This window comes from Osmia bicornis, chromosome 10 (assembly GCF_907164935.1).
Source record: "Osmia bicornis bicornis chromosome 10, iOsmBic2.1, whole genome shotgun sequence".
NCBI lineage: Eukaryota > Metazoa > Arthropoda > Insecta > Hymenoptera > Megachilidae > Osmia > Osmia bicornis.
Genome location: NC_060225.1, coordinates 6,898,865 through 6,926,720, shown reverse-complemented (window position 1 = coordinate 6,926,720; position 27,856 = coordinate 6,898,865). Strand labels below are relative to the sequence as shown.

General features: G+C 33.7%; 1 protein-coding gene and 1 long non-coding RNA gene across 13 annotated transcripts in view; one reads left to right on the top strand and one right to left on the bottom strand.

Moving 5' to 3' along the window:
* Nucleotides 1-25,457, bottom strand: part of LOC114871273 — a 111,551-nt gene extending 86,094 nt beyond the window's left edge. For 3 of the 7 annotated variants that reach the window (XR_006829846.1, XR_003788553.2, XR_003788549.2), the window contains exons 1-2: nt 24,991-25,449; nt 6,901-6,961 (exon numbers count right to left, since the gene is read on the bottom strand). This is a non-coding gene — a long non-coding RNA (uncharacterized LOC114871273). Of the gene's footprint in view, nt 1-6,900; nt 6,962-24,990 lie in introns of all 7 variants that reach the window. The other 4 variants (XR_003788552.2, XR_003788551.2, XR_003788550.2 and 1 more) reach the window with 2 other exon arrangements.
* The window catches only part of LOC114871267 (neuronal acetylcholine receptor subunit alpha-7-like), a 149,203-nt gene that overhangs the window by 70,711 nt on the left and 50,636 nt on the right, over nt 1-27,856 (top strand). For 5 of the 6 annotated variants that reach the window (XR_006829844.1, XR_006829843.1, XR_006829842.1 and 2 more), the window contains exon 3: nt 21,415-21,459. Coding sequence is in view for 1 of the 6 variants with exons in the window: in XM_029176952.2 (XP_029032785.1) it covers nt 21,415-21,459 (45 nt within the window). In the remaining 5 variants the exon portion in view is untranslated. Of the gene's footprint in view, nt 1-21,414; nt 21,460-25,662; nt 25,814-27,856 lie in introns of those variants that run through there. The other variant, XR_006829845.1, reaches the window with a different exon arrangement.

The following is a 27,856-nucleotide window of genomic DNA, read 5'->3' as shown; positions in this document are numbered from 1 at the left end:
ATCAAACTCCTGCGATCGGTGGAAAACGGAGCAGGTAGCGGTCGTAATAACAGGGAAAACGTTCGAAACCCCGCACACGTCTGGTCGCCGGAAATTCAACGGTCAAAATTTAATTTCATGATTGCATGTCCGACACACGAACGATATTACACGCTCGACAAAACCAGAAATTTCTATCGGCTGTATTTAAATTTATAGGGAACACGACTTCGTCACCCCTGCATTTTTATCCATTTTTTCTCCCAACGATTTCCCTTTTCGCTCAGGTAATAACGAATCGTATTTAACGGTGATTATCGGTGATTAATGTACAACCGTTGATCGATACAATGAACGAACAATAATTAAATAATACTTTGTAAAATTAAGGAGCCATGCTTGTATTCTTAAATGGGTCAAGTAGTTTCAACAAATGAAAAATTATTTTCTGCTCGAAATCCTATAATTTATCAATGGTAATATAATGGAACTGTAGAAAATTAAATAACATCCACTCGATCGAATTTTTTTCCGATGATCACCGAAGGATCAGCGCTGAATTCGCAGTTAATTAAGAATTTAACAGAAACGATCGAAACGGCAAACTGATCCTTGATTGCAAATTGCAATTCTGCTGGTCGTAAATGAAAGGTGCCTAGGCGCGATTGCATCGTCCGATATTCAATTGCCTGTTAAATATATACACTTTTCAGATATCGATTCCGAAACTGGATATCTCACGATTCCTGAATTTTCCTTCCTCCATTTACTATAATTAGTTTTCTTCGGAATAATTCAGATAATTCGATTTTCATTCCTTCGAATGATGTGAATAATCATTCTGCTCAAACAATTAGTAAGATTTGACAATAGAATCACCGTGAATCAAGAATTATAGGAAGATGCAAATTATTCTTCAGAATTCGACGTCGCGAAAAAAGAAACAAGAGGGGAATCCATTTCGTTGAGGTAGTATGTTATTCAATTAATCTTCCTTGATTGGCACGCAGCGAATTCTCGCGTTTTACTCTGTAACGCGACGTTTTGTCGACAGAAAATGGAAAAAGATTGGGGGAGATTTATTTTTCACGATGAAAAGTGTCAACCGTACACACGCGGTCTATAAAAAAGAGCTTAGGATTCTTCTTTTTTTCATTTTCCAGATACAACTCGTGTGGTGTGCGCACAAGTAAATCAGAATTGGAGTGAACTTTTCTAATAAAATACAATCTGTCTGGTAAACAAAAATGAATTTTGTAGCGATGTGTTAAAATCAATTTGAAATTTATGAATTGATCCCACGCTAAGATTTAGAAAATGAAAATAACATGAAATACAAAGTTAAATTAAAATTGGGCCTTTCTCCATGGTCCGTCACCCGAGAGTTAAACGAAATTATTTTTAAAAATTTCTGAATCCACGCGTCGATAAGTTAATAGATCTTAAAAAAGGTACAATAACGAATTGTAAGAATAGCCTTTGAGTCGAAGGGGTGACACAGCTGGTTCAAACGGTATTTCGTATATTTGATCGGTAAGCCTCCCTTTAAGATTTCTATTTCACCACCGTCATTTCTTCTCCTTTGATTGCTCATGTGTGATCGTACCCTTATTCCTTTGCTTACACCCCGCTCCACGGGATTCGAGGCCGAGTAAAAAGAGAAATATACGTAGGAACGGTGCAAACATCGGGCAAAAGAAAAATATGAAGTTGACGTTTGGCTCTGATTCGGGAGCATTTGCAGACGCAAGATTTCGCGGCGAGGCGAAAACGGGAACGGAAGGGAACAGAGGGATGAAACAGAAATACGTGCCCCCGATGCGAAATCACCGTGGAACCTACATGACGCAGGAACCTCAAACAGCTGGCAACGAATAATTCGACCGGAACCCAGGTGTTGCCTTCTCGATGCTGAAATTTTACCATTTCCCGACTGTCGATGTTACACATCTTTCAAACGATGAAACTTCACGTTCTGATTTTATTTTTATCTCTTCGATATTTTGTACTTTTAGAAAGGCAAATAATTAATTGTTTAATAACCGATACAGAAAACAATAATTAACAAATTTTGCTGCGATAGAAAATTCATTATGATCCATTTCTTGGCTACAATATTTTCTTATAATATTATATAATTTTTTATTATTTGTAGTTCCATACATTGTCAAGAAAAATTCAGTGAACCCACTATATTACCCCTAGAAAGTACCCCGGATTCATTTTGACAGCGACAATGTTCATCGTGCAAAAGTTTCACTACTTTCTTTTACTTTCCAACTCACAGTCAATCTTTTTTGCATGATCCATTATTAGAACAATGTTCCGTACCTTGGTATGAGTCACTGGCTATAAGAAAAGTGCGGGGCGTTCGTGTAGAAAACATAAATTGAACGAAGCTTGACATGTCAGGGAAATGAAATTTTCTCGTCAGGAATTATTATTGATGGCCTGGATATATAAAAACTGGACAGGTTTAATTGTTATAAGATAAAGATAAATTTTAAATGTAGCACCAATAATAATATTTTTTTTATCAATATTGCTAGCTTAAAAAACTGGTATAAGCATACGTCAAAAAAAAAATTACTCGTGTCAATTGATCACTGCAGTGGAATAATTAGTATAGCTAACCCCATTAATCTTCTAATTAAGTCAAATCAATATTATCCCACTGCGATAACTTATCCTTCTTTTTTCATTTTCATTTCCCACACTAGTTAAGGCGATAAACGTGTATAATTTTGCATACATTTGCACGAACCTCATGAATAATATACACTGCTATCACAGGACTCTTTGATTACTCTGTTGCATTTCAAATCTAACACGGTGTAAAGACTTTTACATTGCGGCCATTAATATGCATGAGATAAAAATTTTCCCCGTCGCTTCTCATTAATTGAAACCATTTGGCCGTTCGAAACAATAGCAGAGGCTATTGTCCAAAATTTAATACTTTCACCCGTTTATTTCATTCTTATCGCCATGAAATTTGTATCTGAACACCGAGGAAAAAACACGATTTTCCGTTTCTCATGGGAAAATAAATTACATTCATTTTTACGTGTAACACAAGTTACACAAACTTTTATTCTTTCGTGCTATTTAACTGAGTTATGGATTGTAAAAGGTGAGTTAGTGAAACGATGTGAACGTACCATCGTGAATTTGAAAAATTTATTGATATAAAGGGAGAAACCTCATTTTCATTGGTTTTACTACTTCAATGGATAATTTAGAATTTAAATTTAATTTTGAGTTTTGTTTTGAATTCTAATTTCTAAATTACTAAATTATTAAACTTCTCAACTGTTAACTCCCTAAATTTCTAAATAAAATTCTATTAGTACAAAATTTCTCAATAATCTCACGATGCTTATTTAAATCAAATAATCACAAAATGGCAAAATAATTGAAGTATTATTGAAGAGCGATTGACGAAATATTTTATCTGCAATTTTATCAATTTTATCCCGCTGTAGAAAATGGAAAAATATTTCGACGAAAAATGCACAAATACAAGAAGAGAAAAAAGGCTACGTATGCAAGTTGTCTTTGATGTTCCAAATTTTTTCGTCACCACTTTTAATCAGAATTCTGAAAGTATCGATGGTCTGTGAAACGCGAACGAGCTTGAAATGTCAATTAATATACCGTGGCATCAAATTCAAGGGAACGTAGAATATTAAAATCAAAGAATGTCAAATATTTAATATAGCCGTTAATCTCATGGATTCTTTCTTCGTTATTGGCGATCATTAATTATGTACTAACTATGCGATCATCGGAACAAGAAATAGACGAGTGATATTAAATATCTTCAAGTTAAATATACTTCTTAGGGCCAGCCATTTTGTATTAAGAATATTAATGAAACGTTTATGTAGTCTTTTTTATTAAATTTTAAGCTTTAAATTGATATAGCATAAGCACTATTTTGAAATACTTTAATGTTATGAAATGGTGTTAGAAAGTAATAAGTAGTACAAGTACATTATTAGTCAAACATATTCATACTTACAGTCTAACGCAATTTCATGACATAAAAGTATTGCAAAATATCACTTATGATAGATCCATTTAAAGCTCAAAGTTTGCTGAAAATGTCTATCTAAATGCTTCATCGATATTTCTGATACAAAATGGCTGATGATCAGTCATAAACATTCAATTGAATTAAACCAGGCAAAAATCAAATAAAAAGCAATTGCTGTTAATTAACATTTCCACAATACGTCAGCAGATAAATATGAAAATATGCAAATATACTTTCTGAAATCTTCGTATGAAAATTCAGCATAAATTTGCATAACCGTACGATCGTTCCTGTTAATCGCACGTTAACAGCGTCAATGTAAATAAATCATTAATTTCATTAAACAACGGGTTATACTCGTTTCGTTTCGAGTCACGGCCACGCCATAAATTATGCCGATTGGAGGCATGCCAATGATACAAATTATCGATTGTATCTAAATTCAAAATATCAGCAGTTTGGCGACGGGTAACCGAAGTTTACTTCGAACAGGAACCGTGCTACGAATACGAACGAACGCAGAAAATAACGTTGGTTTTCCACGCGAACGAATCAGACCGGTCAGGATAATGGGAAACACGGTTAACTACATTACGTTAATGGTGTTTCAGATCGTCGCGACATTTTGTGACGGGTTCGTGATTCGCATGAATGAAATCAAAATTCCCATGACGATTGCTTTTTACCTACAGTCACTCGCATTCGCTCGCGTAAAACTAACATTTACTTCCCTGCAATGATTGGCCTTTTATTGTTTTAATGGCACACGAATTTCTTTTTGAAATTCTTAAATTTTTAAATGAAACACAAAATAATCATTTGAAAAATTAATTAATCTTTGTTATAAAATTCTCTCTAAAGAATCCTGCAGTGCTGCAGTGTTTTTCAACTACCTTTTCATAACATTTCCCACCTCTAGATTGTTCGTTTTCTATTTAGTTTAACAGAAGCTTCAACTTCTACGTTGTACTCTTCTGTATCAAAAAACTTTTTGTATCAAGCCACGAATAGCATCCACGTTGCTGTAGAATTTTCAAAGGAATACAAAATCGTTGCATGCATATAACTACTATATTTGTGGTTCCTGTGATGTTATTGTGAAATGTGCACAGGGAACACCATATTTACGCCATGTGGTAGATTTTGCTCGAATGGTTTTGTAAATAAATGACGCTTTCATGAAAAAAGGAAAACTATTTCTATTGCTGGTGTGCATTCATAAAATTGCAATTCAAAAATAGAACCTGTTTCCTTTGACTTTAAAAAGAGAAACTGTAGAGATGATTTATAACTTCCAAACACACAAAAATAGAATAAAATAGGCAATTTGTTTTTTTTAATTATTTTTCAAAAATAAAAAAATTTTCAACTCTGCATTTTTTCAATTAAAATTGAGATATTTTATTAAAAGTAAATGAAAAAATATTAAATACCTCAATGTTTGTAAAATTAATTAATGGAAAAAATTAGAATATTTTCACTAAATTTTATTCGATGGTATTCTTTGTTTTGAATAGAAATTCACTAAAGAAAGTAGTAGGGTAAGGTTGGTTTATTAAATATTTCCACGTACAGGATCTCATCGAAACAGATAATCAATATAAAAGCCGGCTGGATACAGAAAACAGACTGTTAGAGACAGATACGAGTAACAGACGAATGCATTGAAAGATTCAATAAGCCCCTCGAATCCCACAGGAATGGATGCTACGTGTTCGATGTTTCTGAGCACAATCCAGGTAATTTTTCACGTACGACAGCGGCAGTGGAACGTTGTTACCCGTAATTTGATATAAAATCAATTTACCTCCCGCTTGCCACGTGATACATTGCACATTCGGACGTTACAGATACCGTGTAAAATCTTTAATTTAAAAAAATTACGTCCCTTTAACAGCCCAGATACAAAATGATCCCATAGAAATACATTGAGTACCATTCGAATATAAAGTAATTAATTAAAGTGATTATAGATAACACGTTGAACATTTTATTTTTCAATTTAAACTTTTCTCACTTACGATTTTATAAAATTAATATTTTACCCATTGGAAGCTTAAAACTGCAAAATTTTAGTAATAAATGAAATTTAAAAATTTATAAAATACTGTAATTGAACGAAATTCCATAATAATATTTTTATTATTTCATGTATTAACTATTTTCGAAGTTATCAAACAAAATGATTGATAAATTTTAACGAAATTCAAGTTCGAATAAGCGGATAATCGCTAATTCCAACGGTTCATCTTTCTGCCTAGAAGTGAAGGAGAAATTCACTTCGAAATCCATTCGTGTCGCAACAAAATATCGAAACGGAAACGAAACCTTATTCCCTTTACAGTGAAGAGAATACAGCTTCCAGTTTGCGAGCCAATCGGCGTGTTCTCTTTTTCCAAGCCGAGGGAAAATAGACAGCAACGTGTAAGAGGCAGGAAAAAAGGGGGAAAAAATGCGAGCAGAAGTAATGAAAGACATCGGAGAAGCTTTTCTCGGCAATCTTCTTTGCTCGACGACTTTTTGCAAATTATATATAGCAACCGGTAAACACTGATTTCTCACCGTGACTACTATACTTCTCGACCGATTAATCTGATTCGTAAACAGATTTCAAAAGCATTCTTGATTCTTTATGAAAGAGTTAAACAGAATACTAGATCCGTATTTTCGTCGATTGAAAAATTTAATTAAACAATCAGTTTTATATTTATTGAACGATCAAATCTTTGGTCAAGCGATACCAAGTTATTTTTCACCTACGTTTTAAACGATCGCATCACAGAATAAATCGACCTTTTATATGTAGAAAATGTAAACAAATATAATATTGGATGTGTAAATGTTGATACATATTTTTATAGAATAGTTGAAAAATAACTCACCGGTCGTTGATAGGGATGTTATTTTGATTCGTTATTGGCGAAGCTACGGATTGGCTTTTATCTGGAAAAGGCAGAAAAATATTTTTGGTAATTATTATTTTAATTAAATTTTAAAGTTTTGAAATATGCAATTAAATTCCTATTGGTAATTTTCGATTCCTTTCCCGTAGAATTTGTTGCTAATCCAATAATAAATAATTCAGAGATACTATCTCACCACCAAACTACAGATTTTTCCAATTAACCTAAGTAAAATAAAAAATCATCAAATTCTCATAATATTCCGAGAAAAACCCGTGTTCACGTTTCGCGCGCGATTGAAAAGCTTTCAGAAGCTCAACAAGTACCATTCGAAGCAACTTTCTAAGGCAAGCAACGTTAGAACGTCGAAATAAATCGAGCAGAAGAAGGTTTAAGCACCGGATATCGTCGGTTTTCGTTCGGATGCGTGACTTTCTTGAAACGACCAACTACCCTTCCCTTTTTAACACGTGTCGAAGAGAATGAATTCTGAAAAGAAACTTAATTTTCAAATCGTAATTCAACGCCGTGTCCCTACACCGTGTAATTCGCTTGTTACCAAATTTTCAAAGGGTTCGCTGCTCGGCTCGCAAGCCACGTAATAAGAGGCAGACAGCTTGGCTTCGTGTTCTAAAATGAGTTTCTCCATAGAGTTGCTAATTATATTTGCAAGTACATGCGGCATAGCTACCTTGTTCCAAGTAAATAACGAATAGCTACCCAAAACAGGTAAAGAGGGGAGGTAGAAATATGAGCGACCAGGGAAAGTAAAGCGAACAGGGTTTATCGCAGTTGCCACACTATCTACCAATTAACTCCGCTAATTCGATGAAGTTTTGATAAACGCGACTGTCACCTGCCTCGAAACAAACTGGCTCGTTAAGTTGATTAACACTCACCGATGTTCGAGAAAGTAAGGAATAATTATGCGATCTCTGGCTGCCTCCCTTTGGAATATTTCACTGTTCAAATATACGAATTACAATGGAATTCTTGTAACTTTGCCCCTTTATTCCCTTGTGTAATTTTGTGGTAACGTTTCGAATTCTTAACACTGTTTGCTCCATTGTTCGACTTTGTACTATTGTATTGTAAGTAATAAATTACGGAATTATGGAGGGATTAAATTTTTACATCCAATAGTTTGATAATAATTTACCAAGTTTTCTTTCCTCGATAATTAACCTCGGAATAGGTAACATCAATTTTCTATAAAAATTCTCCACTTTGCGTCGATGTAATCAACGCGGTTTCCCGCGAGCATGCAGTCGACGAGTGTCGCAGAAGTCTAGGCTGAATGGAGGAAAAGTAGTCCAAGGCACGTACGACCGGTTTGGATCGCGAACTTTTAATTAGAGGCAGGGAAAAAAAAAGCGTGGGGTGTCAGTGGAAAGTGGGCTGACCGAGCGAGTGTCTCCGCTGAAACTTCGTTGCCTGTTTTCTTTTTCTTTTTTTTTTTTTTTTTGCAGGCAACGTTTGACGGAAATCAGACGGTCTGTCGTCCAGAAATTGCTCCAGAAAGCTGCGATTCTTTGCCGCTTTTCTTTTCATTAGCACCGTGAGACCGCTGCGACACCCTTCTGACGACTTATCCCCTTGCCAGCGATTTAACGAGCGATTTTCTCGAGAAACTTGCCGAGGATCCGGCAAACAATCTGGAGATATCCTGAAAGACTCGTTTCGTGAACGCCGAACGCGTGATTGGAATTACTTTCCTCGGTTTCTCATTGATTTTTCCGATCACGTTTGATTTTACCGCAACCAACTGCATCGACGTCGATGAAATTAATTTATTTCATTTGACAGGCTGCTTCCTGTATCGTCATTAACCCTTTTGCGCATTCGAAAAGGAAACAATCGTTCTACGTAACAAAGGTTAGAAAAGCATTCTTTTTTTATTCCTCGATTCCTTGACCATTCGTGCAATGAAACTGGAAAATTACAAGGACCGAAATGTTCATCGACGCGGACCATTTTCTCCCGCGAATTGTGTCATCGATCGCAGTTTACGAATGCATTCAATATTTCGGCGAAAACGCGGCGAGTGATAAAAAAAAAAAGGAAGGAAGGGTTCGTAGAAATGACGCTCTCCCAACCTTCTCGCTAATTATCACTCGGCTTCAACGGAGAACTTTTTACGCATGATGGCAGAATGGTCGGGTATCTATTTGTCCGTAATGAGCGTTTCGATTTTCCGTCAGAATGCTTCTAAAAGGAGGTAATAAAACGCGTCTCATTTTTTTTTTTTTTATGACAGCCACCGGTGGCTGAAGTTTTTCTACCTTGTTGTTGCATCCTCCACGAGCAACGCCCTTCTCCGCCTTGAAATTACTTCTCGGATTCCTCGAGTTACTTCCGCTTTCGTAATTCGTGTTAGAAATCGTTCAGTGGAAATTTAATATTTCGTTCGAGGAAAAGGAATTAAAAGATCGCTCAATTGTTTCCATCGAATAATATTGCTTGCTAAAGATAATTGTTCTATGATGCACTGCAAATGTTATGAAACAAGAATTATTTGATCATTGAATAGCAATTGAATTTTTTATAAATTATAGCCAATTAAGCTGTATCCTTAATTTGTGAAAAATTTTTATTAAAAAGGAAAATAATCAAGAAAATTATTGAGTTATATTAATAAAAGAATCAAATTAATTGTGATTAATTAAGATTTTATTGTGTCTTCAAAAAGAGGAAAATGAAAACTTGATTGAAAAAGTATTTATGCATCCCAAATACAATTTTAAAATGTTTAAAAACAAATTTCAAGTGTTTAATGTTAAATCTGAACCCGGAAAATGCTGCCAGGTAGAATACTTTAATCCTGCCTGACTAATGATTGATCTCTTTCACTTCTTCCAAGATTGAGCAAACTTTTTCTACAATAAGTTTCAACATAATCCTTAGCTTAAGAGCTTCTTGTATTTAATTTATAAATATACCAGGAAGTAAAAAATATAAAAATCGAAAGTATTTAACATTCATCGTCTTTCATTCAATGAAATTTTGCTTTTAATGAAAGAAATATGATTTTACATTTGAAAATTTCACACATTGTCTCATTTATATTTTGTAATTTCTCTCTTCAAAAGTTATCTGAATTATGATATATCTGTAAACGGATAATACAAAGGATAGTTCTTGTTTGAAATGAAATTCGAGGATTTCATCGAATATTATTCTCGAATAAGCGAATACAATTTGGCAAATTACAAAAGAATCGAACGACAGATCTGTCGATAGATTTTCCCTGATTTAAAAGGAGGCAAAACGAAGAAAAAGGGAATTTCACGAGAATAGCAACCGATCGTTGAATACCTTTCACGCGTATGCATTCTCAGCTGAAGTTCATCGTCGAATATTTCCTCTACAATCCGAAGTATTGGCCTGCAAACTTTCGAATAATTAATCGCTCGAAAATTTCGTCTTTCGTGCACGGACGCTGAACCCGTGATTAATCTTATCGCTTCGCGATCGATGGAACCCTACGGAAAGTCCTCGCCTCTATTCATCCGACTCATTTTGATTTTCTTTATGCTTCTAACTTTCAACAAACTTTCTACCAATTGTACAAAATCCATTATTCTCTAGCTGTAATTATTTCAGCGTAAAAGTAATTAAACTTAAAAATTCATCATACCTTGCATAGTCTAAAATTTTGTTGGAGCAATCTCGGAATTCAAGAAAGAAATAGATTTTTGAATTCCCTTTTTATTTTCTAAATTGAGTAACGGTTTTTAAAATGATATATAAAGCCCCATACCAGTATTGAAAATTAAATAATAAACTTGCAGACATTAATTGTAAATTAAAATTTATGTAGTGTATGACAATTTGTCGAGTCAAAGGGGTTAATATAGTTTCTGAAAATTTCTCCAACCATTTGGCCATAATATACCGCATGGAACAATGATAACAATAATAATTGAAGTTACGTAGTATGAATTAACTTAATAACCAACTACAATCGCAACGAGATTACTTCATAAACCATAAAGGTAACTCAGTTCCATATGTGGCAAATGACGTTAAATGTTTCAAGAACAGACGAATGGTCAAAGGGCATATGATCAGAATTTCCCTGATATCAACAGAAGCTAGAAAGCATTTTCTTGTCTGGTAATCAGCTTGCAAAGACATTAAAGCTTATCATCGGGCCAACTCTATTATCCGAATGTGGAACACATTCGAGATGCAGATTAATTTCAGCGATTCGAAACAGCCGTAAAGCCGGATAACAATTAAGAATGCATTCTGTCTGAGAAATGGAAATAATGAAAAAGTACACTGAAAGTATGTTGGAGCATCGCTTAGCTTCATTATAATTAAGCAAACAGAAGTGAACATTTTCCCATTAAAGCACACATGGTAAGCGAATTTTAAAACACCATACCATTATCCTGATACAGCAGAAATTAGAATTGCAATTACGTACTATATTTTATGAAGCTCGATTAAATGGACTTGGCTAAATTTCTTTTTTCAATGAAAGATATCGGTTGCTATTAGTGAAAGTTTTTGCAATATGGAATATGGTATCATTACAATGCATGAAATATAGGAAATAAAATGAGCAATTTAGAAGAGAAAATTTTGCACAATCTTCCAAAGTGTATCTACCAGAGACTGAATATTATCACGAATTATGATTGAATGAATTATTTTCAGCTAGAATCACCTTGTGTATATCGTTCATTTATATACTGCAATATTATTTCATAAACTCTGACTAAAAATCAAAGCAATGAAAGAAACGTATTAAATTAATTTTGCATTTAATAATGCAAAGCTTAATCAAATCATCAGAGAAAATTAAACCCACGAAGATAGAAAATTAAATTAGGTTTCCATCTGTCATCATTAAACAAAGCCTTGACACTTTAATTATATATCAGAGAATCCTAATTTTCTAAATAAAGATTTTTATTTTCCAGTGTGGAATTAAAAAGTAAACAAATCTGATTTCTCGATACGGAATAATGATTTCTATTTTTCCTTTTCTGGCTGTTAGCTGATTAAACATTTCTCGTTTAACGAGTTGGTAACATCGAGATTACAATAAAATTGAAGCGCAAATAAATCTTATCACGTTCCACTCGGTTCCCGAGTTAATTCTGAAGAACAAAGTCTGCTCGCGGCACATCTATTCGTTCGGTCCTGTTTCTGAACTTGTTTCAAACTTATGTTTAGAGAGTTTAACAGGAACTTTAAGCAAGATACAGCCTAAGAGAGGCTGTGATTGTGTGAACTTGAATTTCATTTTCCTCGCTTCTGCTTTGGACGCGTACCTCTCCGCATTCTGGAGGATGCTTCACCCGTCTGTCGCCTCTTAATCAGTTAATTATGCTCAATCCGCTTCAATTTATCATGTCAAAAAGATTCTAATTGTCAACAGTCTCAAGATAAGTCTAATATACTTGTCACTCTCTTATAGCTTTCTTTGACATTTATCCTAATTCATTTTAATTTAATTCGAAAGGTTGCGATTCTAATTAATCTTGTGTAAATTTCTAATTATGAATCGAATAAACTTTCAAATTCATTATTATAAAGCGCTAATAGGTCGATTTTTTTTGAAACAAAAATCTCTGAAATTGATACATAAATATTACTTATAATTTCATGACAAGGTTTTGTAAGTAGTTCAAGTGATAATTTAAAGAGTTCTGTTTCAATTACAGATTTTTGAAGAAAGAGTCAGCGAATTTCCACAGCGCTTAAAACAAAATTTCAAGTTCTATACTTTTCGCTCGATTACTTTCGAGAAGGGAGTTTTTCGCGATGAGAAAGTACTCGTCGAGCATTTAATTCGAGCATGACCACGATTTAAACTTGCGGGGTTAATCTCGCGGAATGGCCGACACCGTTATAGTCGAGAGTGAAATACTGTCGACCCGAGGAGCCAAAGAAATTCGTTAAAAGCAAATTTCAAGTTTCCTCAAGGTTGCAGTGCCGAAAACGGGTCGTCGGAAATCAGGAAGAATGGAAAATATACGGGATCTTAGATCTGATTCCTTTGAACCTCGGAACTTGGAAACGATTACAAAGGTTCCTAGAAATCGCCAACTCAAATACGGGATGCGACACTTTATCCAATGAAACTGCTTGGAATTATTTAGCTGCACTGTGTCCTTTACATTTCGAGTCAACAGGCTTTGATAAAAAATTAAAAAAAAAAAAAAAAAAAGAAGAAGAAGAAAGAAATTCGAGAACTAATTAAGTGAAGTCGCTCGAAATAATTTCTTTTAGCAATCACCTTGGATAATTTATTTAAAATTTTATTGTGGAAAAAATCATATTAATGTAATTTTACTCCATTTCTCTCTGAATACGTTAACCTTGATCAACCATTGTACAAAACAACTCGACCTGGTAATTGCAAATTCATTTTGTGAAAGGTTAATTTCGAGAAAGTGCAGACGCGACATCTCAGCCATTTGTACTCGCGACACGTTTATTTCGTCCGTATTTACTTCGCGAACATTAATTGTTCAACTTGTTGCTCACTTATGTAGGAGGCTACAGCTTTTTCAGGTATGAAGGGGGAAAAAGAAAAGAAGGAAACGTATAACAGGGAAGAAAAGCACACGTTGCTGTGGTTACAAGACTTTTACGTTACCCCGGGGAAATTGCCATGGTAATTCCATCTCCTTTGTCGGAAACTTCTCTAAAACAGAAAAAATTAACATTCGGTCCTCATCTAACCCGACCTCGATGATATTTTCGAGTACTTATTAAACTTTGAATAACGTTAGTGAAGTTATTTAAATATATAGGTCGTGAGAGATGAAAGATATTCAAATGAAATGTTCATAATTAATGTATTTTTTTACCTATAAAAATAGATTGAATGGAATTTAAAATAAAATTATTTTGTGATAAAATCTAACAAATATTAAAAATTAGATAATTATAAATACATCATTCAATTATATTTCTATATAATTAATGCTTTTTGCAATTTTTGGAGAATAGAAAATAAAATAAGTATTAATTTAATTAAAATAATATTCCAAATATAAAAAATAGTCAATTCTAAAATGAATCTACAATTACTGTTATATTTGACTAAACCCAACTTCAACAGTAATTTCAATTAGTTCTTGATTGTAATCTACCCAGTTGTGATAAGAAAGGGCAGAAAATCAGAGTCGTGTCAGTCGTGAGCGGAAATCTACAGGTGTTAACCAAAACCACGGGTAACGAAGTGGTGGTTAGAAGAAAAAGGGTGGTGTGAAATAGAGATGGCAAAGAAGGGGGTGAGGGCACGAACACATCGTCGTAGAACAAGTGTAACTTCTAGTTAGACACAAGAGACCAGCCAGCGGTTTCGCCACTCAAGTTTGGGGTCGACGACGAAGTAAATTCTGCTCACCTCTTAACCATCGCGATACCGTCTCAAAAAGGTTGAACGTTCCTTTAAGAGGTCTGCGCGGTATACGTTTCACCTGTGCCACTCTGTTCATTATAAATCACGGGGTTAGAATTCGACCGGTACCATTACCGACCAGCCTTTTCAACGTCCATAAATCACCTAGCTGCTGGCACATAATTTTTCTGCTTAAGCGATACCAAACTATTACCTCCAGCCATTTCTACGAATTTATTTTGTTCGTTTCAATATCAAAGATTTACACTATTTTAAAAAATATCGCATGGATTGTAAAATTTTAAGATGTTACTTCTTTATTTAATTTCGAAAGAAAGTGGCGATAAAGTAAAATAAAATTGCAATTTTTTTTAATTTAAAATCCAAAGTGATGAAATTAATTTCCCTAAATAAGATGCGTAATACCTTCCATTTACAAGTGAACAGTATCCGCATTCGCCAACTTCCGGAACCCATTAAAACTGTAAATCAGTTGGCATTCCTATGCATCCGGTGACCAGAGAACTTGAGAAACGTTCTAAGGCAGATGGCCCCGAGAAGCAACTTCCTATACGTTTGTACAATAAATTGAAATTCAAATGTACACCGAATCATGTACGTGTGTATGCATATATGTATGTTCGAGAGCAAACATGATTTACGTAATATACGTGGTAGAAATTCACTTTGTTTTACGAATTTCCGGGACTGAATGAAATATTACCAGGGATTCGTACAACATCTGGGTGACGTTATTTATTCAGCTGTTGTATCGAAGACGATTTTCAGATGACAGATGTTATTTCGAGTACAATTTGATTCAATCATTTTGTTATCTTCCTTAGAACAGAAATGTGTTATTTCAAGTTCTAAGGTGGTTGTTATATTTAATAAATAAGATACGGATGACTATGGAAATTTAAGGAATTTTACAAATTCTAAGGCTGAATTTATGTTAATAGAATATTCATGAATTTCTACGATTAACATATGATTACAGGACAGTTCATGCTTCTGACCGATTAACTCTTCGTCATAATCAATTATCGGAAAGACGTCAGTGTAACATCCGTGATGACAATGTTTGAAATGCAGTTCATTGACTCTGCGGATTAATTTGATAATGACGTCGATTATTGACAGAACATCTTTGTAGAAACCCAAGTCATAGTATCGATAATAAACAATGATAATTAGAAAATTTGATATCTACTACCCTAAAGGAAAATGAATGTCCCATTGATTCAACACTAATGAAATATTTTAATTAATAATTCAGAACATGGCATGTCTCATATCATTGTATGTACAGATATATCAAACGCAGTAAAAAATTTAATTTATATTGACAATAATTGAAGATAGATCATATTCGCCGAATGGAGGTCAGTCTATCATTTGATCGTCATAGCGGAACACGCAAATTGACCACGCGACGTTATGGCATTCCCGAAATGACTACTACAACGCGTTATGCTATTGCTCGGCTGTTACATGAATGCACATACCGTTGCAACTCCTCAGCCTCGATAGTCTGACAAACAATGCACTCTGACCTACAAAGCTTTAAGAACCACCTATGTATTCTATACACGGTACACATTTGTCAACGATTCCTGCAATTCTTCCACGCATATTTTCCAACGAGCGTTAACAGAATTTTGATAACCATTTTAATGAATCAAAATTAATTAGAAAATTTTTATAAATCTTAGCTGCAAGTAAAATAAAATAATATTATATTTTGAAGTTATTTTATAGGATATTACTCCTTGGATTGTTAAATTGCTAAATATTGTAAGCTACAATTCTTAATAAGTAAAAATTACTCGAGGCGTAAAAAGTAACTTAGATATCCTTCGAGAAACTTTTTAAAATTATTTATAATTGGGTTAAGACGTTATGCAAAACTGGATCACCCATTAAAATATTTAACAAAATTCCTACGATAATTTAAAAAATAATTATTTTACATTTTTCTTGTGTTTCTCCAGAAACTTAAACGAAAACATTGCAAATATTTCTCCAACTTTTAACATTTGTTTCATGTAACCAAACTTGAATTTTTACGCAGAAGGTTTTACAAGATCAATTTGGAAAACTACATATCCCACGTGCATCGTTTATGTTACTCGCAGAACATGTCGAAAATTTTTAGCTATATTATCGGTGACAGAATTTTCGATTAGAAAAAAAGTACTGCGGTATAGCCGAGTAAAAAGATATCCTTAGAGACGATTCCGATACACTACATCCGACGGTAGGTACTGTAACTTAGAGATACATCACAGTAAAGACGAATTTGCGATTCATGTTCCCGCAGGAGTTTCTGGGGATGCTCCTTGCAAATTCTTCGCTAAAGTCGTCTTGAAGGCTTTGTCAAGCAATTCCCATTGATTTCGAAATTACATGGTAGTCTGACTTTGTTCCGGCGTTTTAAAATTGCAGGGAAACGAATCGCATACAAACAACTTCGTTTCATTTACATAAAGAAAACTGATGAAATTTTTCCTTATAAAAATACTCGTTAACAAATACGAGAAGGGTAATTTTACAGGTAATTTAACGTTTCCGTGATCGATAAATGCTTAAATTCCTGGAATCCGGAAGGATAATAATTTAGGTCACGGGGAATCGTGGAAGGAAGATACACGTGTCAAGTGGCGATATCAAGATTCTCATGTACATGTTACAGAACTTGTGGGCGGTGATTGAAATGACCGCAATGCTCTGCGGCCGATGTTCAGTTTCAGCCAGGAACAGAGATTCTGAACGTTCTCCTTCGTTCCATAAAATCGGAATAATCTGAATAAGTTGCCGAGCAAGTCGGTCATAAATCAAACTTTCGAGTGGCCCATGAACCATCCTACAGAATAAAATCAAACTAGCAGTAACGAAATCGTACAGCGGTGAACTTTCGTCGGTGAAAGTTCCAGGAAAAACCATACGTCTCATTTTCCTTATTTTCTCTCAAACTTATATTACTTTTGTATATCTGTCGCGACCAATCCCAAATATGGAGGTCGAAAATTATATTCTTGTATTTGAAATTTGTATCGTTAAAATTGCAAATTAAAATTGGGACTCTCTCCATGGTCCGTCGTCCAAGGGTTCGAATGAATTTTCTCTTGAAACCAACGTTTTTGATAGGAAAAATCTTATTCAGTTTAAAATCCATGGGCAAAATATCAGTTCGTAGTTCGTTGTCGGGCGGTGCCAAAAGCAGAGGAAAAAGTGCAGGAAACGAAGCGAAAGATAAACGAGTTTCTCGTCTAGTCAGAGTTGTTGGCATCCAGGGCAATTCTGAGCTATCTGTGCCACCGCCTCGTGGTCGAACTTTTGATTTTTTTTCTCCTTCTTTGCTTCTCGTTACTCGAACATGGATGCTAAGTCACCGTCTAGTTAAAGTTCCAGGACTCCGCCCTGGGACACTCGAGAATTTCGAAAAGCTTCGGGTAAAGAGAAGAGAACGCCTTGAAGCTTTCTTTGCACGGCAAGAAAAAAAGGAACATCAAAGAATTTTACTGGAAATTTCGTTTGTCTTTATACTCGTTTTTCCTTTGGCATGGTTTATTGATTTAACGTTGAAATCGTGATGCAAGCGTAACGTGCTTTGAGACTTAAAAAAAATTATATAACCCTTTTGTTCGGATATTTTGTTACTTTGGAAGTAGGTATCGCGTCTGCACAAGCTTCCCTTGGGAATTTGCATCTTAAATTTTGGAGAGTTTCAAAGTCGAACGGTGGAATGCCTTGCACTTCGGTGGATAAATTCAGGCTCATTTACAATTCACGTGTCGGGAAGCAAGTATGAATTTTGAATTTTTTTTTTTTTTTTGGTTGCAACGTATAAACTTCGGAATTAACTCTCGTAAGACCTTATTCTAAAATATATATCGTCGAACGTGGCATCAATTTAACATAAAGAACGTTCTAATCTCGATTAATTAAGGGTAAAGTGCAAGGTAGAAACTCATTAATGACGATAGAAAAGAATTCTAACGATGTGGTAAATTAGTCAGGGAACAACGGTAAGGATCTAGGGTGGTGTTTGAAAAGGGGTGAGAGCAAACGATAAGATCCAATTATCGAAAAACAGTTTATCTCGCGAACGAGCAAAGGGATAAGCCGAACACCAAAGCCCGTACTTCTCTTGGAAATGGAACTGGACTCGAGAAATGTCCGATTGTCACTGCATTGGACGTTGAAAAGTAAGACGAAGCACCGACTGTTAACTTTTCTAATCTATGGTGAAGTATATCATGGTAAATCACTTTGAAATTACTCTAACGAGAAAAAGAATTAAGACGCTTAAAAGTAGTTTCATTGTGCCATTGCTTAACGAGATACAGTAATGCATTTTTGAATGGGCCGAGCATGAAAAGGAAGAAAGCGTCTAATTTGTAATTAATGAAGAAAGTTAATCCAAGTGATAATCAATAACTTTTAGTTTTTAATTAAAGTTTGCCAATGTATTTTAAAAAAAAATAATTATATTAGTTAGAAAAGTTTCTATTATTTTTAAAGCAGTTTTACTTCAATATTTTTCATCCTCGGACGCGGACCATGGAGAGAGCCCCAATTATAATTTAGGTGATTGTACGTAATTTTACAAACATAATTGTATGCGACTGCTTGTAAATAACAAGCTATGTGTATTCTTCATTCGAAAACAAGCTCGGTATTAAGGAATGAAGCTCAACAATTTCCTAATCTTCAACAAGCTCGAATAGTAAACACAGCTGGCATAAACCAAGTAAATGTAAACATTCTTGCTCTATTCATACTGCGTATCATAGCAAGCGATAACTCATTAAAATTTTCTTCGAGTCTTGTATTATTACCGTAACTTTAATAAAGTTTCAAACGATCTATCTTTATATAGAACGTAGTGAGAAATTATAACACCCTGTATAAAATTCATTCATGTTAAAGGAAATGGATTAATTTAAATTACTCAGAGGAATAAAATTGATTTTTAGGTACAAAGAGGGCAGTAACCCATTTTCATCATCTTTTTTCTCCTCCATTCTAGAGACCCTTTATGAAACGTAGAATTTTATCAAAGTAATTCTACCTTTATGAGTCGTTTACTCGTTTAAACTTATTCTCATTACAGTTATAAACACATAAAATTAAAATTTTATAAAATATTTTTTAATTATTGATGTTTTAACGTTTACCGAGAGAGATTTTTCCTGTTAATTACTTACTTATATATTACTACTGCTTTTCACAAATACAATATGTTTGGTTTGTAGAGAGTTCAATTACCAGAACGGTTGAATAATGCAAGATGCCGAGGTACGACGTTCGTATGCAATCCCCGGTGGCATTGTATGGAGATAACACCATTGAGCTTATGGTCAATTTAAATCTGGTCTTACATTATATTACGAACGTCGATTCGACGGTAAACCAACCGTTAAACCGAGCATAAGTTTTGTTCGACCATTCTGTAATCCGCCTTAATAGACAATGTTTGTTCCGATCCAATCATTCGAGTGATACTGTGCTCGAATCGAACAATTATTTATTGTATTAATCGACAATCCTATCGGTATACTGAATTATATTTAACCAACACGGAGAAACTGTTATTTGTATCGATACAAAATCCTTTTTCTTAAATTTGAGGTTTTTATTTTATCGCCGACTATCGAGATATTTTTATTAAAATTATTTCGCAAAATTTTTGTTCCAAAAATCAATTTTATTTATCTATTAATCTAGAATATTTGAAATACGATTGTAATGAAAGAATTTGGAAATAATTCCAATTATTTTTAATCAAATATATTTAATTCGAAAAATTTAAAATACTATTGAAAAAAAAGAAAATATTTATTTAAATAAAAAGCCTTGGGAATGAATTTAAATTTAATCTGTTAAAATAAATCTGGACGATAATCTAGCGTCTATATCTGCGTTTAATAACAATTTTGTCGAAAATATGGCTGACACAGGAATTTCAATAGCAAATCTGAATATTTTTTATTAACCGATCCATCGTTTCGTTCGTCAAATCGGAAATGAAACACATGTTTCAAAAGATAAAGCATGTCCCCTGTTTTCTTCTTCGAGACAGCTCGATGTAATTGCTCCGAGTGATTGATACGTAGGCGAAAATCCAACGAAATTCGAATCATAAATCGTTCAAGAATTCGATAAATGATTACAAGGTAATTGTCGAAACCCTGTGTTATGAGTGGAGCTATTTTTCCCCGTTATTAATGGCCGACTGGGATTTCTCTTTCTTATACGTCGTTGGTTAGAGGAGAGATAGATTTAGCCCGCTTATTGCATTTTATTAATTGCCACGATTTAGTTAGTATTCCCGACTTAATTTGAAAATAAGATAATCAGCGATGAAGAAGATCCTCGTTTAGATTCATTAAGATTTCTCATTTCCATTTTATTCAAGAACAAAATTTGGAGTGTATTATATTATATTATAGTTAATAAAAAAATTAACTTTATGGAAGTGTCCTTGTATAAGTTAAACTGGTTCCTTTGTTTTGAAATTTTTGTAAATTTTTAGCTACATGATATACCATTTACTGAAAATAAGATATTTAAACAAACCACCAAAGTTAACTCATAAAAACTAATAATAATTTATTTTAATGTGGAAATGTACGAAATTTTTTAGCAGTTTAAATTACTTCTGAACTCAATTTCTTTTAATCCTACTCTCCCGTGTTATTTAGAACTCAATTTAGTCTTACTGCAAATTAATGCTATATTTTTGTACCCTTTTTGAAGGAATCTCATTATAAAGATGTAATTACAAAAAGTTACATTTCAGAAATATTCTATACTAAATAACAAAAACATTTATGATACATAAAAAGGAATAATCGTGCCTACCGTTCTTCTATATAAAAGGAATGAAATTAATTTCAACTCGTTAATTTATTCCAAATGTTATCAGAAATCGATGAACCTTTTTCAAACTGCACAAGAAATTGATCACCTTCGATACCCAATTTCTTGCTCCAAAGTCATTAATTTTTCATTACAAAGTGGTGCACAAGAATGTTTATTTATTCTAAAATATGAATTGATGCTGAATAAATAATTTTTCTAACGAATATTTAATAAAATCAACGTTTTCTATGTTTCAGGATGAAAAGAACCAGCTGCTCATTACAAATCTTTGGTTAAAATTGGTGAGTCTCATTAATTTGCAATTATACATATAAAAGATTTCTATGATATTAACATTTCTACGGGAAGAGGAATTTACGAAATATTTCAGAAGTACTCTTTACCAATTATTGCGTCCAATCGAAGGAAATCTAATTGAAATCAATGAAAAATTGTATCGACCATCTCGAAACGATTCAACCATCCTCTTGTTTCTCATTTATACGCTCTCGTATGCCGTACTCGAGAATTTTTTTGCAATGTTCCACTTTCAAAAGCTGTGCAACTCGAAAATGGTCATAAACGGAGTTGAAACGTTCATGTTTATTAAAAGAACTTTAAACAATATTGCTGTATCAACGAAACGGATTTCAGGTTAAATAGAAATAAAGCTTCGTTTGACTGCATGCACGCTGATTTCAGATAATTTTATGAATAAAAAAAAAATTTTTATATTTCAATAAAATGATTTAATGACTAGTTTTTGGATTTAAAATAATGGAAAAGTAAAACTATTATTACTCTGATCTTTGGCAGTATATTCGAATGTATCTATCCTGAATTTTTCATATTGAAAATTTCGTAAAAAACATCACCCTTTGAACGAAATATAGCAATTCTCGTGAAACGGGATCGATCGCGTACACGATTTTGATTTTTTGTGAAATTGAAAAACGAATTATTGGTACGGTTTCTAGTATATTTCCGTTCCTTTTAACGCAACTGCATTGTGTATTTTTGAAACCTGACGATACAACAATTTTTGCTTTTCACTCCAAATTTCTATTACACGCATTCTTCTTTATTTTTTATTTTTTTGTTAACAATTGAAAAATGGTTGGACGTAGGATGGATAACGTATCAGGAATAAGCTGACAAAATTCGACGATAAAAATATTATAAATTAATGGAATTGTCAAAGTTTAAATTTGATAAGATGCTAATCTTAAAAGTTCATCCATTAACGTTGAAATTGAAAGCATCGAAGACTGAAACTTTCTACACCTCTGTTCGCTACTACTTCCAGGAGAAATGTCACGAGACAGGAGTATTTCAAAGTTGGTATCATGGTCATAACAGATTCTTATCAACCACAACTATTAATAGAGTAACGGGCAACAGGTACTACCCCGGCAGAGTGGCTGAAGTGGTGCAGCACCCTTATTAGGGTAGACTGCCGTAATATTTCCTTTCAGGAGGTTTCGAACCGCACTTTAAAACGCTTGTCGTTGCTCATTTCCAACGGCTTATACCTCGTCAATCCTCGTTCTCATCCGCAACCCTTATCAAGCTGTGGCAAGAACGGCTTTGCTACGACCTAAATTCGCGGTTAACGATTCACCGATGATGTTTTGCTCGATTGACAAATCGACCGACCACCACTCTCGAAACCTGTCTGTTAACAGTTACAACGTAACAGAAGCTGCACACCCTGAACCCGTTCCTCGTTGATTGCTATTTAGCGATTCAGAAATTCATATTTCAAAGGGAACGAGAACTTTGACGTTCTTGCTCGAATTTGCTTGAAAATCAACGGGATGAAATGATGATTTTGGAAATTCTAGACAGATATATATTATGAATCATTCATTTTGAAACTGGTACAATTCCACCCCGGTTTCAAAATATCAAAAGATCTGCGTGTCATAATTATTAAAAAGATTAAAATTCAAAGAAACTTTTATGGGGTATTTATAGGAGGTAGTAAGTGGAAAGCTTAATTTAAAAAATAAAACAGTATTTTCGGAAATAACATACATTTCCAAAATGGAAATTCAATACTCATTAATGTCTTTATAAAATAATAATTCATTCACGAAAATATTATTTGGCTCTGTTTATTGAGATACGTGTAAACAAAAGTACAACATTATTAGTTTAGTAATATATTAATTAATTAATTATGATTCGACGATCACTCGTAGAAGCAGATAAATAATTAATTATGAAAGGATATTAATAACTATCAAGAAACAGTAAAGCCGACTTGAATTTCTGCTATATTCGTACAATTATCCATATAGTATTGTATTTCATGAACGTTATAATAATTAATTAATATTGATTGAAATATGAATGTCTATTCAATATGTGTAACGCGAACTTCCTAACTTTTTTCATCTTAATATCTCTAAAACTTGATATTTTGCATTGAAATTTTACAAAAAGAAACAAAAATTTTAATGATCTCAATGTTCTATCTCTTTTTATCATTAAAAAATATAAACTGTGTAACTTTTGAGCAGAGAATTGAAAATCTTTTGTAACCATTTCCATGTACCCTTGAATGTCAAGTGCATGTACGTATCCAACAGAATTTAAAGCACAGCTGTACTTGACTCGCAATGCTGATATCTTTTTGAATATAAGTCGTCGAGATACTAAACGACTTCTAGATAAGTCTCGAAGATATTCAAGATATATTTGGCGTTTGTACGTATCGAAACCGCGCCCTACATATTTCCTGATAACATTTCTATCAAATGCACTTGTGCCACTGCAAAGGAGAACGGGACAATCGAGACAGAACGTTCTTTAGTAAATATACTAGGTGTCGTGTAACTAGTTTTATCAACAGAAACGTAACGCGATTTTATGCGAGAAAAGAGACAGGAAATGTAGAAGAAAATTTTGAAATACACCCTTTCCTTTTGGAGAAAATGAATTTTGAAATTTACGTACAAGGTATTTTAATAAGATTTAATATTAATAGCCATTTTTCTTTTTTCTATTGCATTATCTTCTCGTTTCTTAATTAAAAGAACTTGGTAGGTATTAAACCAAAGGTATTCTCTGAACGCTTATAAAACGAAGCTGACGAGGTAGGAAAATGTTAATCGTAATATTATACACCTCATCTACAAGTTCTCTTAATTCTCGCTGAATCTATATCAGCCAGTGTTACCGTACATTTGCATAGTTTTCATTGAGATTCCCGGATAGAGAATGCAAAGGTACATAGCATATGCCTGGATCTCATCACGTTGGCGTGTGAGAAATACATACGTATTAGGTGAACGTATAACGGGTGTCCCGTAATTTGCATAGGTGCACCATATTTCCTGTTAGCTAGCTGGGCGTTGATTAGTTATTGAAGACTCGGTTGTATTAGAGCTTAATGTACGCAATTACTAAGTTGGTCGACTAAACACCGGCATAAGTTAGAAACCCTTTCGCATCCCTACAAGGAACTCAAAGGATCCTTTACAACACTTAATCGAACTTCTGAATAATTAACGACTTATTAAAAACGTCTTCTTTGATATTCTAATTAATTTGTAAGTTCATGCTTCATTAGTCTTTCATTTTAGGGGGAAAAATAATCGAAAAAATTACGTTCCTGTTTAGAGCAGTGGTTCTTAACCTTTTTAAAATCACGGAACATTTACAATTTTACAAGATTTTTGCGGAACACAGTCATAAAATAAAACAGTATATATATATATATTCTTTATATAGCATAATAAATAAATATCACATACGTAACATGTTATATATCAGTCAATAGCAAAAAAAGCTAAACAAAAGATATTCATTGTCAGTTTCAAACTCACCCAAGATGGCGGCCAACCGGTTGCAAAAGTAGTCAAATTCTGGAGCACTGCGTTTTTGATGTTTGCCCTTTCATGCAGTCGTTCAATATAGTCAGTTGTTAACAAAACACACCTAGAAACACTTTTCTAATGTCCAAAGATTTAACTGAATCGGTAAAATACTTTTCGAACGAACGATATACCACGCACGGCCGATGTAATACGCACGACCGAAGCGACACGCACGATTTGATACTTGAGACAGAAGCCGTCGTCGTAGGAATTCGAACCGATGTTTGTTGTCATTCGGGTATCAACACAGCCACGTTAGACGCGCTTAAGCCGAGCTATGCTACACTTTACTGTACATATTCCGTGTTATTTTTCCATTTTAGTTTAGTTCTCAGTAATCCCTTCAAATACGCGTCCGACTGACACACGAGAAACTACGTGAAGTGACAACCGAAAACCGGTTTAGTTGATATTACATTTAATGTTACATTTCGATTTTAAATCACAAACAAAATATAATTATTTCCATCATACGAATTATTTAAAAATAGAAATAGGATTTTTAAACATGTTTAATGTATAACTTTGTTTGTAAAAACAATTCATTAATTAATGATAGTTATGTTAGAATTCACTGCTTTGACTCACGTGACATGACGTCATAGTAATGGCTGACCTAGGGCAACACGTGTTCGACGATTTTACAGTAGTGTTATTAAATTTTTAAAAATTGATAATTATCAGTAATTATTAATATCAATGGTGTGTTTAAATCGAGCAACAATGTGAGGGGAAGCTGTTTTGCTATCTTCAATGAATAGACATGAAAAAGGTAAGCTTTTATTTTCGATTGAAGTTGAGCGTTGTAGGCGGCAGATGCATTTGTGAGCTTCATTTGTACATCTTTTTCATTTATGTAGCAGAACTAATTGCGCTGTTCTTAAATATCGATTTCCTGTAATTACTTCATTAAAAATTAGTTATCTATTACAGCGTTTTCATTAGCGGTGTCATTTAAAGTGAATGAAGGTTTCCCTTTCTCTCTTATATTATCTTTTACTTGTTGCGGAAAAAAAATCCATAAATCAAATATCTGTTTAAAAGAAATTTTAACAATGAATGTAAATATCCAGGAAATCGATGAGATCTAAACAATTCGTGCTATTATCTTACGATTAGTATTTATAACCTAAAAGTATGTTTACAAATTTAATCAACAAGTCTGTTTACAATTAACCTTTTATTTGCTCCAAAATACTATACATATTTTAATCTCAATATTTAATGATATTTAGAAAATTAATCCAAATGATTAGATTGTTTAAAACGTTTTGTAATTTGAGAGGATTTAATAAATACTCGATATGTTCGAGAGCTATTATTGGAGTGAACAAAAACATCCGTGGGTAATATAATGGTAGATAATTCAATTATTACAGGAGGATGCACTACAGCCCAATTGATATCGAATTTATCGGTCGTCGAATTTGAGTGGCTCGTCTTGTAATTTCCATTGTAATTGGGAGTTTAGTACTGCGTCTTCTTTAGTTTCAGTTCCGGGGGTCGGTTATCGAATCTGTATGGTTCGTTTGATTCACCTCTTGTTTGCCTCTTTTCCTTTTCAATTTCCACGTGATTCCTATTAACTTGCAAGGTTTCTACGTTCATTGCAGGCGAATTTCTTTTATTTTTGTTAACTGAAGTCTCAATATTACCTTTCTCATCTTGATTATTGCAATCATCGTATCAATGTTCATACTAAAATAAAAAAAATCAATATATTTTTCTAACTGAGGTTCAAGCGAGACTGTAGCCTAGTTCGGCGAATTCAGAAGCTATTCGATTGGGTCATCGAAATGAGGTAATTCCGAGGCGGCTCGGTGAAGCGCATTCGGGACGTAGTTACGTGAAAATCCACGATTGCAGAAGCGAACTTCTCGCCAGGGTGTAACTTCTTGCCCTCTTCAGTAAAAGAGCGAAGCACGAGACCCGAAGCACTCGCGTGTCTGTGAACTTTAACGGCTCGATGGTATTATGAGCGAAGTCAGCGTTAGGTGCACTCTCTTTTCGCTCTATCCCCCTCTGCTACCCTATAATCGTGTCCCTATTTCCGTTTTTCATCCTAGTTTCGTGTGTTCTCTTAGAAGAGAAAAGATGGATGAGAGGCGATGGGTAGAAAAGAAATTGAGCCACTTAGAGTATCCCGTCGAATGTCTTCTCTAAATGGAAACATCGTCCCACTTCTAATAAAGGAATGGAAGAGTTTGTTATTCTCCTATCGGATTGATAAACATGTTTATTTTTCTACCAGATCTTTTCTTCGTTATGTTATATGAGCATTTGTCTCCTGTTTAGAATATGGATGTTTTAATATTGATAGTTTAATAATTATTGATTATATCGTCAATCGAACGTGATACTATTATCCTTGTTAAAATTTCACTCAGAGTACATGAAGTCTTGTTTTGTTTGCTGGTAAAACATTGATCAAGGCGGTTATTGATCTACCGTCTTAACTCAAGTGGGTAATCGTTCATTTCCATTCATCATGATTTATTATTTCTTTTGGCTATCAAGGAGGTGGGGACAGCCCCCTGTAAGGGTATACATTAAGAATATGTGTCAAAATGTAACAAATCACTTGAGGAAGAACTTGAATAATGTGATAAAAAAAGTTTTGTATGAAAAGATTTGAGTTGGAATCTTTCCTCTTTATATAAAATTCAATTCTGCTGAAAATATATTCCTTTTGCAAAAAAAGCTTCAATTAAGTTGCTTTATTATTCTATAAATTTTATAAATGGAAACCTTGAAAAATGAAATGAAAATATTAATAAATTGTTAACGTAATAAGGTACGTCTATTTTCCTAGTAA